The 15553-nt window shown below is 45.3% G+C and overlaps 1 protein-coding gene across 7 annotated transcripts in view; it reads right to left on the bottom strand.

Annotated features, from left to right (window-relative positions):
- The window catches only part of LOC110529476 (unconventional myosin-VI), a 130476-nt gene that overhangs the window by 21592 nt on the left and 93331 nt on the right, over positions 1 to 15553 (bottom strand). For all 7 annotated transcript variants that reach the window (XM_036984870.1, XM_036984869.1, XM_036984872.1 and 4 more), the window contains 7 exons: positions 9954 to 10084; positions 9731 to 9808; positions 8147 to 8276; positions 7309 to 7399; positions 6795 to 6945; positions 2988 to 3196; positions 1345 to 1423 (listed from right to left, as the gene is read on the bottom strand). In XM_036984870.1, coding sequence (XP_036840765.1) covers positions 1345 to 1423; positions 2988 to 3196; positions 6795 to 6945; positions 7309 to 7399; positions 8147 to 8276; positions 9731 to 9808; positions 9954 to 10084 — 869 coding nt within the window. The remainder of the gene's footprint in view (positions 1 to 1344; positions 1424 to 2987; positions 3197 to 6794; positions 6946 to 7308; positions 7400 to 8146; positions 8277 to 9730; positions 9809 to 9953; positions 10085 to 15553) is intronic.

Raw genomic sequence — 15553 nt, 5'->3', positions numbered from 1 at the left:
GAGAACAAGCAGTCTACTAACACCTCAGAGTTAGGGAACAAGCAGCCTACTAACACCTCAGAGTTAGGGAACAAGCAGTCTACTAACACCTCAGAGTCAGGGAACAAGCAGCCTACTAACACCACAGAGTCAGGGAACAAGCAGTCTACTAACACCTCAGAGTCAGGGAACAAGCAGTCTACTAACACCTCAGAGTCAGGGAACAAGCAGTCTACTAACACCTCAGAGTTAGGGAACAAGCAGTCTACTAACACCTCAGAGTTAGGGAACAAGCAGTCTACTAACACCTCAGAGTCAGGGAACAAGCAGTCTACTAACACCTCAGAGTCAGGGAACAAGCAGTCTACTAACACCTCAGAGTCAGAGAACAAGCAGTCTACTAACATCTCAGAGTCAGGGAACAAGCAGTCTACTAACACCTCAGAGTCAGGGAACAAGCAGTCTACTAACACCTCATAGTCAGGGAACAAGCAGTCTACTAACACCTCAGAGTCAGGGAACAAGCAGTCTACTAACACCTCAGAGTCAGGGAACAAGCAGTCTACTAACACCTCAGAGTCAGGGAACAGGGGCAGTGTTGAAAAGAAGATCTCACTTTTTAAAAAATTGAGTTCAGAGAACAACCTACGAAACTCATTTTGGAAGAAAAGTTCACTTGAAGGCATTTGTGGATAAGAAAAAACTAATATGAACATTGAAGAAAAAACATCACTCTGAAGTTTGATGTCGTTTTTTCCTCCCAAAACTCAAACATCTGCAGTGCATGTCATGAATATTTACACCAACACGTGCACAGAAGCCCAATATGATGGTGAATCTAAAGAGTAAAAAGGCTGTTTGAAAAGCACCAAGCCTTCCCCGGGCTCAGGGTGGGCACAAGGCAAGACACTTTGATCTTAGGGAGCAGCTTTCAGCATTAAACGCCTGTAGCTGACCTGGGGTCAGATCTCTGAGGGTTATCGGAGCTTTCCCTCTCCAATTGGACAACATGGGGAGCCAGACAAACAGTATATTACCCTCAGATGTCTTATCTCCACAGAACTGGAGTGACTGGGAGTATGGTCGGTCGGCCAGTGAGAGTGAGAGAGATGGAGCGAGACAGAGACAGACAGAGAGAGATAAAGAGATGGCAGAGAGAGAAGAGATGGCGAGAGAGAGAAAGAGATGGAGAGGCCGGTGGTGGGGAAAGAACAACACAGATGTTTGACTGAGCTCTCCTGCCAGAGAACATTGAGAAGTAGAGCAGGGGAAGTGGAGCATTGTACTAAAGCCAGATTGTTAACTCCTTCCGCCCTGCGGCAGACAGTGACCAGGAGAAACCAACAGTGGAAGAAGAAAACTAACCTGAAGTTTCCTCTCCTCTTTCTCTCTCTGCTTCCGCTCCTCTTCTTCGTGTTTCCGCTTCTGCTCCATCTCCGCTTTCCTGAGGAAGAGTAAGAAAGGCTATTAATGTCTGGTGTCACTGCGATATAAAGATCCTAACCAATACTGTCGAAAGTTTGGACTTCCTAATCAATACTGTACCATAAGTAATGGAAAGAGCTTCTACTGTACAGCCGCTCCTCTGTACAGCCGCTCCTCCATCTCAAGGCCAATCAATACTTTATCCATCCTACTACAGACTTGAGGGAAAACCAGTTTTACCAACGGCCCCAATAAATAACTATCCATCCAGTTAGGATGCTGCTACAGATCTGCAGTAAACAGTCGCATCAATTCATTGGCCCAAATAAATCATCTCTACAGTGACCTGCTAGAGGTCTCGCTGCGCCTCACAGTGTTATATGGGTTTTGACTGACAGACGTTCTGAACTTGAGCACAGCTCACGACAACAAGTTGCCCCAATCCCTCCCCTTAATTGGGCAATTTTCTTGTTGTCTGAGTGAGGGAAAATCTGTAAATTAAGATGACTTGATGTAATTTGAAAGATGTGACGTTAAGGATTATAATAAATACTGATTTGATGTCATACAAGCCAGACACCTGTGAGTCCAAATGTGCACTTCACATTTCTAAATCATAAAAGCCATGTCATATACAGTGTCAACATTTATGATGCACAGTTACAAGATGACATGTCGTCATATCCTGGGTTGTTCTGAACAGAATGAGCTTCTTCATTTATTGTGAAGAGAATTTGCCGGACCTGAATCCACTCATGAGTCCTTTCTATGCGCACCAAAATGATAATCTGTTTCTCTGAATTGCCCAGTGAAAGCCTAACACTTTATAATTTAGCTAGTCATATTGGCAAAATAACAAGCTTTCAAATGATGCCCACCTGACCCAGATTGCATTTTTATAATGGACTGTTTTTGGATTGCATACACAACAGTAATTGTGTGATGGCGGGGATGCAGGGTTGTGCTCCAAACTAAACAACTACAAGTGTGCTTGCTCTAGTTCCTCAACGGCACAGCAAGGAGAAGAGTCATAGGGGTGCATTGAAATAGCTTAGGAACTGTGTACACTTTGGTAGGTGTGTGGCCACACCAGTTAGTTCTCTCACTTAAACCGCTGTAATTATTTTTCGTCTTATGTTGAAACTGCCGCGCAATTTCCAGGAACAGTCTTAACATGTTACTGAATGCATCCAGAGTATTTCCAGAATTCTTTATCAACAAATGTGGAGAAAAGCACAGTCAATGTAAACTGCACTGTTTGGATTCAGTCTTGTGTCAGGTGAAACGTTGTGTTCTAACCTTTGGTCTAATCAGTTCCCCATTATCTCTAAACTGTTCCCTTTCAATTGCCACCATGGCTATGCAAATGCTTTATTTATTTAGTAAAGAAAATAAGATTTATCCCTATCCATATAGGTACATTCCCATGAGTGTACATTATTAAATTAGGAGCTAGTGACTTGTGATGGACCATCGGTTGGTCTTACAGGTTTTACATACACCAATAAAAAGAGGGTCAGGACACGAGGCATGACTAATGTGTCGGAGCACCTCGGCTCTCTCTCTTCATCTCTCCAACTCACAGACGCCTGTCCTCTTTGTCCTGCTTGCGGCGCTGCTCCTCCTCCTCCCTCCTCTTCTTCTCTCTCGCCATCTCCTCCTGGATCTTCTTCAGTCGCTCCTTCTCCTCCTCCTCCTTCTTCTTGTTCTGCATGGCCGTCAGCAGCTCCTCTGACCTGGTGACCAGGGCCTGGTACTCATGGTCCATGTCAATGCGGGTCATTGCTGTGGTCTGAGGGGAGAGGAGAGTAGAATCCCTTAAAGAAGTCTGCAGCCAAAACGCAGGGCTGGCTTCATTCATTCAATAAAGACTAAGCAAAGACGAACACTTGATTTATTTCACTTTTGTTTTGCATTTAATTCGTTATATGTGTCAAGCCCCTAAATCAAACACAAACAAATGCATGTTGTATATAATTAGGCACGCCTCTTCATTCTTTTGTATGAAATTGCACAAACTACAAACATACGTTGGGCTAGCACCTCACTCTGGAGCCAGCACCCGTGCGAGGGGAAGGGACTGGTTTGGGATTCAGCAAGTGTATACTTGCCAGCAAACAGAAATACAAACAAATGCCTTCCTGGAACATAAAGACACACGCCGCCTCACCATATTGGTCTTGATGGTCCAGAAAGTTCCTTTTTCTGTTTGCTGCCGTCTCCTAACCTGAGCACTCACACATTCATCCCAATCAGAACCCTAAATTTGTGACTGCTGGCATCTACAGAGGTTCCACACAGACAGTGGCATAGGATCGAACTAGAGGCAAATGTGTTATGTGCAAATGTGTTACAGCAACACACTCTTCTGCTGATGAATATTCATATGCATCTGGGGTCAAATTAACCTTTTATCAGAATGATTATTCTGAGTCTGATGTGTTCTAACATCTCCCCAGGACAAGGTGCACGATCTGTTTTCAGAACCCAAACAGACGTTCAATTACATTTTGTCTACCATATCAGACTCTGAACTCACACTTAGCAAGCACTTAACGGTAGCTTGTGTGGCTTAGTCGGTAGTGAATGGCTTTGCAACGCTATGGTCATTGGTTCGATTTCCACTGAGGACACCCATAAGAAAATGTATGCACTCACTGTTGTAAGACGCTTTGGATAAAAGTGTCTGCTAAATGGCATATGACAAGTGTTTCTTATGTAGCACATTGACTCTGAACTCCCACTTAGTTCCAACTTAAAGGCCCGCTACTCTCTGCTCTCTAAAGGCCCGCTACTCTCCGCTCTCTAAAGGACCGCTACTCTCCGCTCTCTAAAGGCCCGCTACTCTCCGCTCTCTAAAGGCCCGCTACTCTCCGCTCTCTAAAGGCCCGCTACTCTCCGCTCTCTAAAGGCCCGCTACTCTCCGCTCTCTAAAGGCCCCCTACTCTCCGCTCTCTAAAGGCCCGCTACTCTCCGCTACTCTCAGCTCTCCAAAGGCTCTCCGCTCTCTAAAGGACCGCTACTCTCCGCTCTCTAAAGGCCCGCTACTCTCCGCTCTCTAAAGGCCCGCTACTCTCCGCTCTGTAAAGGCCCGCTACTCTCCGCTCTCTAAAGGCCCGCTACTCTCCGCTCTCTAAAGGCCCGCTACTCTCCGCTCTCTAAAGGCCCGCTACTCTCCGCTCTCTAAAGGCCCGCTACTCTCCGCTCTCTAAAGGCCCGCTACTCTCCGCTCTCTAAAGGCCCGCTACTCTCCACTCTCTAAAGGCCCGCTACTCTCCGCTCTCTAAAGGCCCGCTACTCTCCGCTCTCTAAAGGCCCGCTACTCTCTGCTCTCTAAAGACTCTCCGCTCTCTAAAGGCACGCTACTCTCCGCTCTCTAAAGGCCCGCTACTCTCCGCTCTCTAAAGGCCCGCTACTCTCCGCTACTCTAAAGGCCCGCTACTCTCCGCTCTCTAAAGACTCTCCGCTCTCTAAAGGCCCGCTACTCTCCGCTCTCTAAAGGCCCGCTACTCTCCGCTACTCTAAAGGCCCGCTACTCTCCGCTCTCTAAAGACTCTCCGCTCTCTAAAGGCCCGCTACTCTCCGCTCTCTAAAGACTCTCCGCTCTCTAAAGGCCCGCTACTCTCCGCTCTCTAAAGACCCGCTACTCTCCGCTCTCTAAAGGCCCGCAACTCTCCGCTTTCTAAAGGCCCGCTATTCTCCGAACTCTAAAGGCCCGCTACTCTCCGCTCTCTAAAGGCCCGCTACTCTCCGCTCTCTAAAGGCCCGCTACTCTCCGCTCTCTAAAGGCCCGCTACTCTCCGCTCTCTAAAGGCCCGCTACTCTTCGCTCTCTAAAGGCCCGCTACTCTCCTCTCTCTAAAGGCCCTCTACTCCCTACAATAGTGTCACCTTTAAAGGCTAGCAAATAAGTTGGATGCAAAATAAGGAACTGTTTATCTGGCTTTTTTATAGATAATTAATAGGCTACTACCATAAGCAGGGCCATAAAAATGCAAAAGGTAATATACACGGCGCTCTGAGACAAGATGCACATCATCTCAAAATGCAGAACATAACCCTATTAAATCCAGCCACCATCCATTAAAAATATCTCCTAGCTTCTAAATAAGCCACGATGCCATCGGGTAGAGAGAGAGGGCCAGATCCAGATATATAGTACCACAGCCAAAACATCATCATACCACCCTGCATACCACTGATGGCTTGCTTCTGAAGCTAAGCAGGGTTGGTCCTGGATGGGAGACCAGATGCTGCTGGAAGTGGTGTTGGAGGGCCAGTAGGATGCACTCTTTCCTCTGGTCTAAAAAAAATATCCCAATACCCCAGGACAGGGATTGGGGACACTGCCCTGTGTAGGGTGCCGTCTTTCGGCTGGGACGTTAAACGGGTGTCCTGACTCTCTGAGGTCATTAAAAGATCCCATGGCACTTATCGTAAGAGTAGGGGTGTTAACCCCGGTGTCCTGGCTAAATTCCCAATCTGGCCCTCAAACCATCACGGTCACCTAATAATCCCCAGTTTACAATTGGCTCATTCATCCCCCTCCTCTCCCCTGTAACTATTCCCCAGGTCGTTGCTGCAAATGAGAACGTGTTCTCAGTCAACTTACCTGGTAAAATAACGGATAAATAAAAAAATAAAAAAATAAAATCAGGTTCGGGAAATAAATTTTGAAAACTAACTCAAGGGAGTCAAAGCGACCCTCATTTAAAAGGCTTAGTACCCCAGAGGTTCCCCAAAATCCATAGTTTGACTAAACCAGCCGTAATTACACACCATCTGGCTGGCTGAAGCCTCCTATTAGATAAAGATTCCCTCCATCAACCATCACTAAATATTTCACCCTGGGATAAATTCAACATTGTTTTCTGAATGTCAATACGTCAGTGTGCGTGTAGAATCCTCTCAATGTCAAAGACATAAGATGTGTCTCAAACAACACCCTATTCCCCATATAATGCACTACTTTTAGCCAGGGCCCATCAAAAGAAGTGCACTATAATAGGGCGCCACAAGGGACACATCTCGTGTCTGACATTGATCGGATTCTACACACACACTGGCGTATTGACATTCAGAAAACAATGTTGAATTTGGAGAACTAATGAATTATTAAATATGGAGGGGAGAAGAGAACACGACATGTCATCGCCCATGTCATACACTTTGATTCTATACACATGCTGGCGTATTGATATTCAGAAAACAATGTTGAACGTGGAGAAATAATGAAATAAAGTGTTTCACCAAACTATCTTGACAAAATATTACTTTTTGTACTCATAGAAGTCAGGCAAGAGGAAAAAAGAAGGGATTGTATAGAAGTTTGACTTAGGAGCATAGAACTAGGAGAGGTTGCAGAACGGAAGGCTGGCAGTATTCTCACACCTTGATTTTGAGCATGGTTGTGTTGATGGCGTCGTCCAGCCCCTGAATCTGCATACTCATCTCCTGCTTCCCCTCCTTCAGGCCGGCGATCACCTCGTTGAACTTATCCATCCTGTTCTTCAGGTTACGCACCTTCACCAGCCCATCGATCCTGTACCCCAACGCACGCACGCACGCACGCACGCACCGCACACACACACACACACACACACACACACACACACACACACACACACACACACAGTCACTTGGGTTTAAACTTGAAACATTACAGAGACACATGGTACCCCCCTCCCACTGCCCACAAGGCTCTGTTGTTTATCACTACAGATCTCCTGGAGCTTTACAGAGGTAATAAGACAGAGTCATGCGGTATACCAGCCGGTACCAATGAGACTGTCTCCGTGGCGATGCAGCCATGATGTGCTAAGCAGCCTGGCACCGCTGAGCTGTGAAAGTGCTGTATAACGAGAAGGAAGGGAGGGGGGGAGAGGAGGGATAAGAGGACACCTACCGCGGCTTGTGCTTCCTCCTGCACAGCCACATGCGCACCGTCTTCTGCATCTTGATGCAGGCACTGGCACGGTAGAGCATCTTATTCCTCACTGTGGAAGAGAGAGAGACCGAGAGACAATGAGACTGACAGCCCAGACACTCACAGACTTGCAGGGACTGGCACAGTAACTCCACAGCCGTGGTGGTAATTCACACAGAGAGAGCAGACGGTATGGAAATGTTGCCTCAGTGAGTGACTGTGACCCAAATGGCACCATATTTCCTATACAGTGCACTACTTCAAAAGTGCATAGTGAAAGGAGTGCACTATGTCGGGAATAGGATACCATTAGGGACACAGCCCTCTAAGATTGGAGGTGTATACTGGGCAGGTAATAGATCATATCTGGAGGGTAACAGGCTGAGGTGAACTGTCTGCCAACAGGGCACACAGCACACTAGAGTAATGGAGGAAAAAGCTATATCTTGGTCCAGGATGAAGAGGTTCACAATGACTGTTTTCAGAGTTTAATGAGGCAGTCTGAATATATCAGAGGATATCTCCACACAAAACAGATGGCCAGAGCCAGTTAGTTAGCGTTTTATGATCAGAATTGGATCGGAACAATTAGTGCCATCACTTAAAACTATTTGTCTTCTAGAACATGACAGGGCTCGTGTTCACAAAGAATCTCAGGGTAGGAGTGCTGATCTAGGATCAGGTCCCCCCGTCTATATAATTTATTAATTATGACCTAAATGGGAAAACTGACACTAGATCAGCAATCCTACTCAGACGCTTTGTGAATACGGGCCCTGGTGTATAATGATGTGGAAGGTAGCAGGATGTTACTCACGTTTGATGACAGAGAGGGAACACCACTGGACTTTCTTCCAGCGGCTGCAGATGAGCCACTGGTTGACCTTCTTCACCAGCTCCGCCAGGTGGTCTGGGTCCGACTTCATGATCTGATCAAACTCCTTAAACTGAGGGGAGGATGGATGGAGAAAGAAGGGATGAGAGATTGATGGAGAAATGAGAGAAAATAATGAGGAGATGGACCAAAGAGAAGGATGAAGAGAGTAGAATGGATGAATGGAGGAATGAGAGAGGGATGCAGAGAGAAGGATAGAGAGATGAGAGATGAGATACAGGAATGGAGAGAGAGATGAGATACAGGAATGGAGAGAGGAGAATGGGGAGAGAGATGAGAGAGAAAGAGAGAGAGAGAGGTGAGAGAGGAGAATGAGGAGAGAGAGGTGAGAGAGGAGAATGAGGAGAGAGAGGTGAGAGAGGTGAATGGGGAGAGAGTTGAGAGAGAGGAGAATGAGGGAGAGATGAGAGAGAGGTGAGAGAAGAGAATGGGGAGAGAGGTGAGAGAGGAGAATGGGGAGAGAGATGAGAGAGAGAGGTGAGAGAGGAGAATGAGGAGAGAGTTGAGAGAGAGGTGAGAGAGGAGAATGAGGAGAGAAAGGTGAGAGAGGAGAATGGGGAGAGAGTTGAGAGAGAGGTGAGAGAGGAGAATGAGGAGAGAGAGGTGAGAGAGGAGAATGGGGAGAGAGATGAGAGAGAGGTGAGAGAGGTGAGAGAGGAGAATGAGGAGAGAGATGAGAGAGAGGAGAATGGGGAGAGAGATGAGAGAGAGGTGAGAGAGGTGAGAGAGGAGAATGAGGAGAGAGAGGTGAGAGAGGAGAATGGGGAGAGAGTTGAGAGAGAGGTGAGAGAGGAGAATGAGGAGAGAGAGGTGAGAGAAGAGAATGGGGAGAGAGATGAGAGAGAGGTGAGAGAGGAGAATGAGGAGAGAGATGAGAGAGATGAGAGAGGAGAATGAGGGAGAGTTGAGAGAGAGAGGAGAGAGGAGAATAAGGAGAGAGATGAGAGAGAGGAGAATGAGGAGAGAGATGAGAGAGAGGTGAGAGAAGAGTGGAGGGATGAGAGAGAAGGATGGAGAGAGAGAGAGAACATAGAGCAGCCATAGACACTAAAATAGCCATCAGTAAGCTGATGTTCCCTCAGGGAAGGTGAAAACGGAGATTACAATAACAGCAGCAAAGTACCTGTCTTGTCGTGGTCAACAGAGGGTAGTATATTCATTTATTCATAAGCACAAAACTACTCAGCTACAAAATTAAAGTTACACCTGCCCCACACAGCGATCACCTCTGACTGAGTCCAATTAAGCCACAACAGACATTTTTACAATAGGGCTCCAAACCGCACATTTAACATAATTGAATAACTTATCTGTTCCATTAATGAATACCCCATGTGTTAGCTCTACATGGTTTATTATCTAAATCCCTTTCCCCTGCAGAGCTCCCCTCGCTCGCAGCCAAATGCGGATTCCTTTGAAGTCCATTCAGTCAGGGGAACATTGTAATGCTGAGAGCCAGTGCAGAGCAACAGAGCATAACAGAGATATATGTCATGAAGTTATCACCTTCCCAGGTCTGAAGAACACTCTGGTCAGCCCAAACTTGTAATCATTCTCGTTGAGTCCCAGCGCTTTGAATAAAGCCTGCAGCACAAACAAACATTTCATTGTCAATACATGTCATATGAACATGACAAACTGGCTTTGTGGTGTATTGGATGGTACAGTGATAAGAAGATGGGCCCAGAGCAGGGCCAGTGTGTGTGTGTGTGGTCCATGGGGCACTGACCTTGCAGAAGAGTCTTGGGTCCAGGCGAGTCAGCTTGGCAGGCATGTACTGCTTGTACATGTTGTAGAGCTCATGGAATGGCGCTCTGGAGGGGAAGCCTCCCTGCATCAGGTCCAGCACGGACACCATTCCTACAGAGACACTTTAGTGAACTAGTCACAAAAATATATACAGGTAGGAGCAGATCATCCTACTATATTAAAGCAGGTCGAATGCTGCAACACATTTTGACCAATCAGGTCTTCCTCCGGAAGCGTTAGTCTACCTGCCGTTAAGGGGCCTTTTGTCAACTGACTTTCTCTCACATGGAGACAGACCGGGTCATCCCAGTCCTGAGACAACTCAATAACGCATTTTCTGCACAGTCAGTGGTTAATGACTGTCTATGCACGACTACTTCCCCTGTTTCTTCCAAATACATCAAACTAACTTCTGCTGACTCGTCCACCACCCACCCAATATAGTTGATGCATAATTTGATCTTAAGCTTAGAGAGATGGAGCAACACAGTCTCTCCATGTCTCTGAGCCACCACTCATGAGTGTAGATGAAAATTTAGGCAACTCCAATGATACAGAAGAAAAGCGAGTCAAATGTAATATGCAAATTGAACAGGAGTATGGGAAATTGAATTAGCGTCGCAGCCTTTAGTTTGAAGGTCTGAGAAAGAGAAATGTTCAGAAAACAGTCAAGAAGAACAGCACGCAGATACTCAGATGCTATACAGTATCTCTCCTCCGACTGTAATTGTGTGCCAATTTGTGGAGAGAAAAGTGCTGTGAGTTCTCAGTAAATGTATGTAAATCACTCCGGTCATTTTGCATTTGATCGTTTTTGTTCTGCAGCGACAAGATCGTTTTGTAATAACTGCAGCATTGGCGTGGGCAGAATAAAACCCCACATCTCCACAGTCATTTCTCCCTGTGTCGCTGTGTGTAATACATTTATAAACATATTAATCATTTACTGGATTAGCATTTTCCAGACGCTCAAAGAGCTTTGCATAGTAAGGTGGTGAAACTTCACCTCATCCACCACCAATGTAGAGCAACAGTGTATCCCAAGTTACACCCTATCCCCTTTATAGTGCACCACCTTTGACCAGAGCTGAGCATTAACCAACATTTTTGTTTTTTAAACAACTAATTGACCAATGTCGGTTCAATTATTTGAATTGCATTTTGTTAACTCATTGCACAGTTTCTCTTGAGGTAAATCAGATCAAGCCCAAACAGTGCGGTGTAGTAGGGAGTTGCAGTTTCCAACAGGCCAATATTCTACATAGTTTAGTCCAGAAAATATGGTCATGAACTAAAATGACCATAGTCCATTGCGCTCCTACTTGTCCGGTCTGTGTGTTTCTTTAGGCTTGCTACATTAGGTTAGTGTGGGGCAGACACTGAGAGAAGAGACAAAATAACATGTGATGGAGAGGGATACAGTGCCTTGTAAAAGTATTCCTCCCCCTTGGAGTTTTTCCTATTTTGGTGCATTACAACCTGTAATTTAAATGGATTTTTATTTGGATTTCATGTAATGGACATACAGTCGTGGCCAAAAGTTTTGAGAGTGACACAAATTTTAATTTTCAAAGTCTGCTGCCTCAGTTTGTATGATGGCAATTTGCATACACTCCAGAATGTTATGAAGAGTGATCAGATGAATTGCAAATTAATTGCAAAGTCCCTCTTTGCCATGCAAATGAACTGAATCACACCCAAACATTTCCAATGCATTTCAGCCCTGCCACAAAAGGACCAGCTAACATCATATCAGTGATTCTCTCGTTAACACAGGTGTGAGTGTTGACGAGGACATGGCTGGAGATCACTCTGTCATGCTGATTGAGTTCGAATAACAGACTGGAAGCTTCAAAAGGAGGTTGGTGCTTGGAATCATTGTTCTTCCTCTGTCAGGCATGGTAACCTGAAAGGAAACACGTGCCGTCATCATTGCGTTGCATAAAAAGGGCTTCACAGGCAAGGATATTGCTGCCAGTAAAATTGCACCTAAAACAACCATTTATCGGATCATCAAGAACTTCAAGGAGAGCGGTGCAATTGTTGTGAAGAAGGCAGGGGCACCCAAGAAAGTCCAGCAAGCGCCAGGACCGTCTCCTAAAGTTGATTCAGCTGCGGGATCGGGGCACCACCAGTACAGAGCTTGCTCAGGAATGGCAGCAGGCAGGTGTGAGTGCATCTGCACGCACAGTGAGGCGAAGACTTTTGGAGGATGTCCTGGTGTCAAGAAGGGCAGCAAAGAACCCTCTTCTATCCAGGAAAAACATCAGGGACAAACTGATATTCTGCTAAAGGTACAGGGATTGGACTGCTGAGAACTGGGGTAAAGTCATTTTCTCTGATGAATCCCCTTTCCGATTGTTTGGGGCATCCGGAAAAAAGCTTGTCCGGAGAAGACAAGGTGAGCGCTACCATCAGTCCTTTGTCATGCCAACAGTAAAGCATCCTGAGACCATTCATGTGTGGGGTTGCTTCTCAGCCAAGGGAGTGGGCTCACTCACAATTTTGCCTTAGAACACAGCCATGAATAAAGAATGGTACCAACACATCCTCCAAGAGCAACTTCTCCCAACCATCCAGGAACAGTTTGGTGATGAACAATGCCTTTTCCAGCATGATGGAGCACCTTGCCATAAGGCAAAAGTTATAACTAAGTGGCTCGCGGAACAAAACATTGATATTTTGGGTCCATGGCCAGGAAACTCCCCAGACCTTAATCCCATTGAGAAATTGTGGTAAATCCTCAAGAGGCTTTGACAAACTCCAAGCATTGATTATGCAAGAATGGGCTGCCATCAGTCAGGATATGGCCCAAAAGTTAATTTACAGCATGCCAGGGCAGATTGCAGGTCTTGAAAAAGAAGGGTCAACACTGAAAATATTGACTCTTTGCATCAACTTCAAAATGGAAAGAATATGGCACCACAACAAACCTGCCAAGAGAGGGCCGCCCACCAAAACTCAAGGACCAGGCAAGGAGGGCATTAATCAGAGAGGCAACAAAGAGACCAAAGATAACCCTGAAGGAGCTGCAAAAATCCACAGCGGAGATTGGAGTAGCTGTCCATAGGACCACTTTAAGCTGTACACTCCACAGAGCTGCGCTTTACGGAAGAGTGGCCAGAGAAAAGCCATTGCTTAAAGAAAAAATAAGCAAACATGTTCGGTGTTCGCCAAAAGGCATGTGGGAGACTCCCCAAACATATGGAAGAAGAGACTAAAACTCTTCTTTGGCTTTTTGTCTATCAAGGAAAACGCTATGTCTGGCGCAAACTCAACACCTCTCATTTCCCAGAGAACCCCATTCCCACAGTGAAGCAGCATCATGCTGTGGGGATGTTTTTCCATCGGCAGGGACTGGGAAACTGGTCAGAATTGAAGGAATGATGGATGGAGCTAAATACAGGGAAATTCTTGAGGGAAACCTGTTTGTTTTCCAGAGATTTCAGACTGGGACCGAGGTTCACCTTCCAGCAGGACAATGACCCTAAGCATACTGCTAAAGCAACACTCGAGTGGTTAAAGGGGAAAGATTTAAATGTATTGGAATGGCCTAGTCAAAGCCCAGACATCAATCCAATTGAGAATCTGTGGTATGACTTAAAGATTGCTGTACACCAGCGGAACCCATCCAACTTGAAGGAGCTGGAGCAGTTTTGTCTTGAAGAATGGGCAAAAATCCCAGTGGCTAGATGTGCCAAGCTTATAGAGACATACAACCAAGAGACGTTCTTGTAATTACTGCAAAAGGTGGCTCTACAAAGTATTGACTTTGTTGGGGTGAATAGTTATGCACGCTCAAGTATTCCGTTTTTTTGTCTTATTTCTTGTTTGTTTCACAATAAAAAATATTTTGCATCTTCAAAGTAGTAGGCATGTTATGTAAATCAAATGATACAAACCCCCCCAAAAATCCATTTTAATTCCAGGTTGAAGGCAACAAAATTGTCAAAATGCCAAGGGGGGGTTGAATACTAACGCAAGCCACTGTAAAGAGCATTTGCTTCGCGAGGGATCTCTAACTGATAATAGATGATGTAAGTGATTAATAATTGGTATTCAGCAGTTAGAAAAGTGTGCCATATTTCATTTGAGGAACTATTAAAATAGTGATTTTGTCAGACAGCATAGGCAGCAGCTCTATACAGATGAGACTTAAATAAAAAAAATGTAATATACACAAATAAAATATTTTATCAAAGTAAAGTAATGTAAATAAATGATGGTTAAGTACAATGGGCAGTCAACACCATCATGGGACATTTTTTTCTGTGTTACAGCATTCAACCCACATAATGCAGTGCATTTAATGTAAATAAAAAATCTAAATCAAAAACTGTAATTATTTCTTGATAATCAAAACGGAAATACTCAGCACTAACTACGGCCCATAGGGAATATGGTGCAAAGTTGATTAGCCCCTTTCTTTAGGCCTACAGTGCATTCGGAAAGTATTCAGACCGTGACTTTTTCCACAATTTGTTACGTTACAGCCTTATTCTAAAATGTTCCTCAAACTACACACAATACCCCAAAATGATTGCAGTCCACCTGTGGTAAATTAAATTGATTGGACATGATTTGGAAAGGCACACACCTGTCTATATAAGGTCCCACAGTTGACAGTGCATGTCAGAGAAAAAACAAGCCATGAGGTTGAAGGAATTGTCCGTAGAGCTCAGAGACAGGATTGTGTTGAGGCACAGATCTGGGGAAGGGTACTAAAACATTTCTGCAGCATTGAAGGTCCCCAAGAACACAGTGGCCTCCATAATTCTTAAATGGAAGAAGTTTGGAACCACCAAGACTCTTCCTAGAGCTGGCCGCCCGGTCAAACTCAGAAATCGGGGGAGAAGGGCCTTGGTCAGGGAGGTGACCAAGAACGCGATGGTCACTCTGACAGAGCTCCAGAGTTCCTCTGCGGAGATGGGAGAGCCTTCCAGAAGGACAACGATCTCTGCAGCACTACACCAATCAGGCCGTCATGGTAGAGTGGCCAGACGGAAGCCACTTAGTAAAAGGCACGATAGCCTTTGACGAAAGGCACTTAAAGGACTCAGACCATGAGAAACAAGATTCTCTGGTCTGATGAAGGCAAGATTGAACTCTTTGGCCTGAATGCCAAGCGTCATATCTGGAAAAAACCTGGCACCATCCCTACGGTGAAGCAAGGTGGTGGCACCATCATGTTGTGGGGATGTTTTTCAGCAGCAGGGACTGGGAGTCTAGTCAGGATCGAGGGAAAGATGAACGGAGCAAAGTACAGAAAGATCCTTGATTAAAAACCTGCTCCAGAGCGCTCAGAACCTCAGACTGGGGTGAAGGTTTACCTTCCAACAGGACAACGACACCAAGCGCACAGCAAAGACAACACTGGAGTGGCTTTGGGACAAGTCTCTGAATGTCTCGAGGCTGTATGTGCTTCAACAAAGTATTGAGTAAAGTGTCTGAATACTTATGTAAACATGATATATATATATTTTTTTATACATTTGCAAATCTGTTTTTGCTTTTTGTGAACATTATGTGTACATTGATGAGGGAAAAAATACAATTTAATCCATTTTAGAATAAGTCTGT

This window comes from Oncorhynchus mykiss, chromosome 8 (genome assembly GCF_013265735.2).
Source record: "Oncorhynchus mykiss isolate Arlee chromosome 8, USDA_OmykA_1.1, whole genome shotgun sequence".
NCBI classification, from domain to species: Eukaryota; Metazoa; Chordata; class Actinopteri; order Salmoniformes; family Salmonidae; genus Oncorhynchus; species Oncorhynchus mykiss.
Note: the sequence above shows the minus strand (reverse complement) of the source record. Positions and strands in the feature narration are given on the sequence as shown.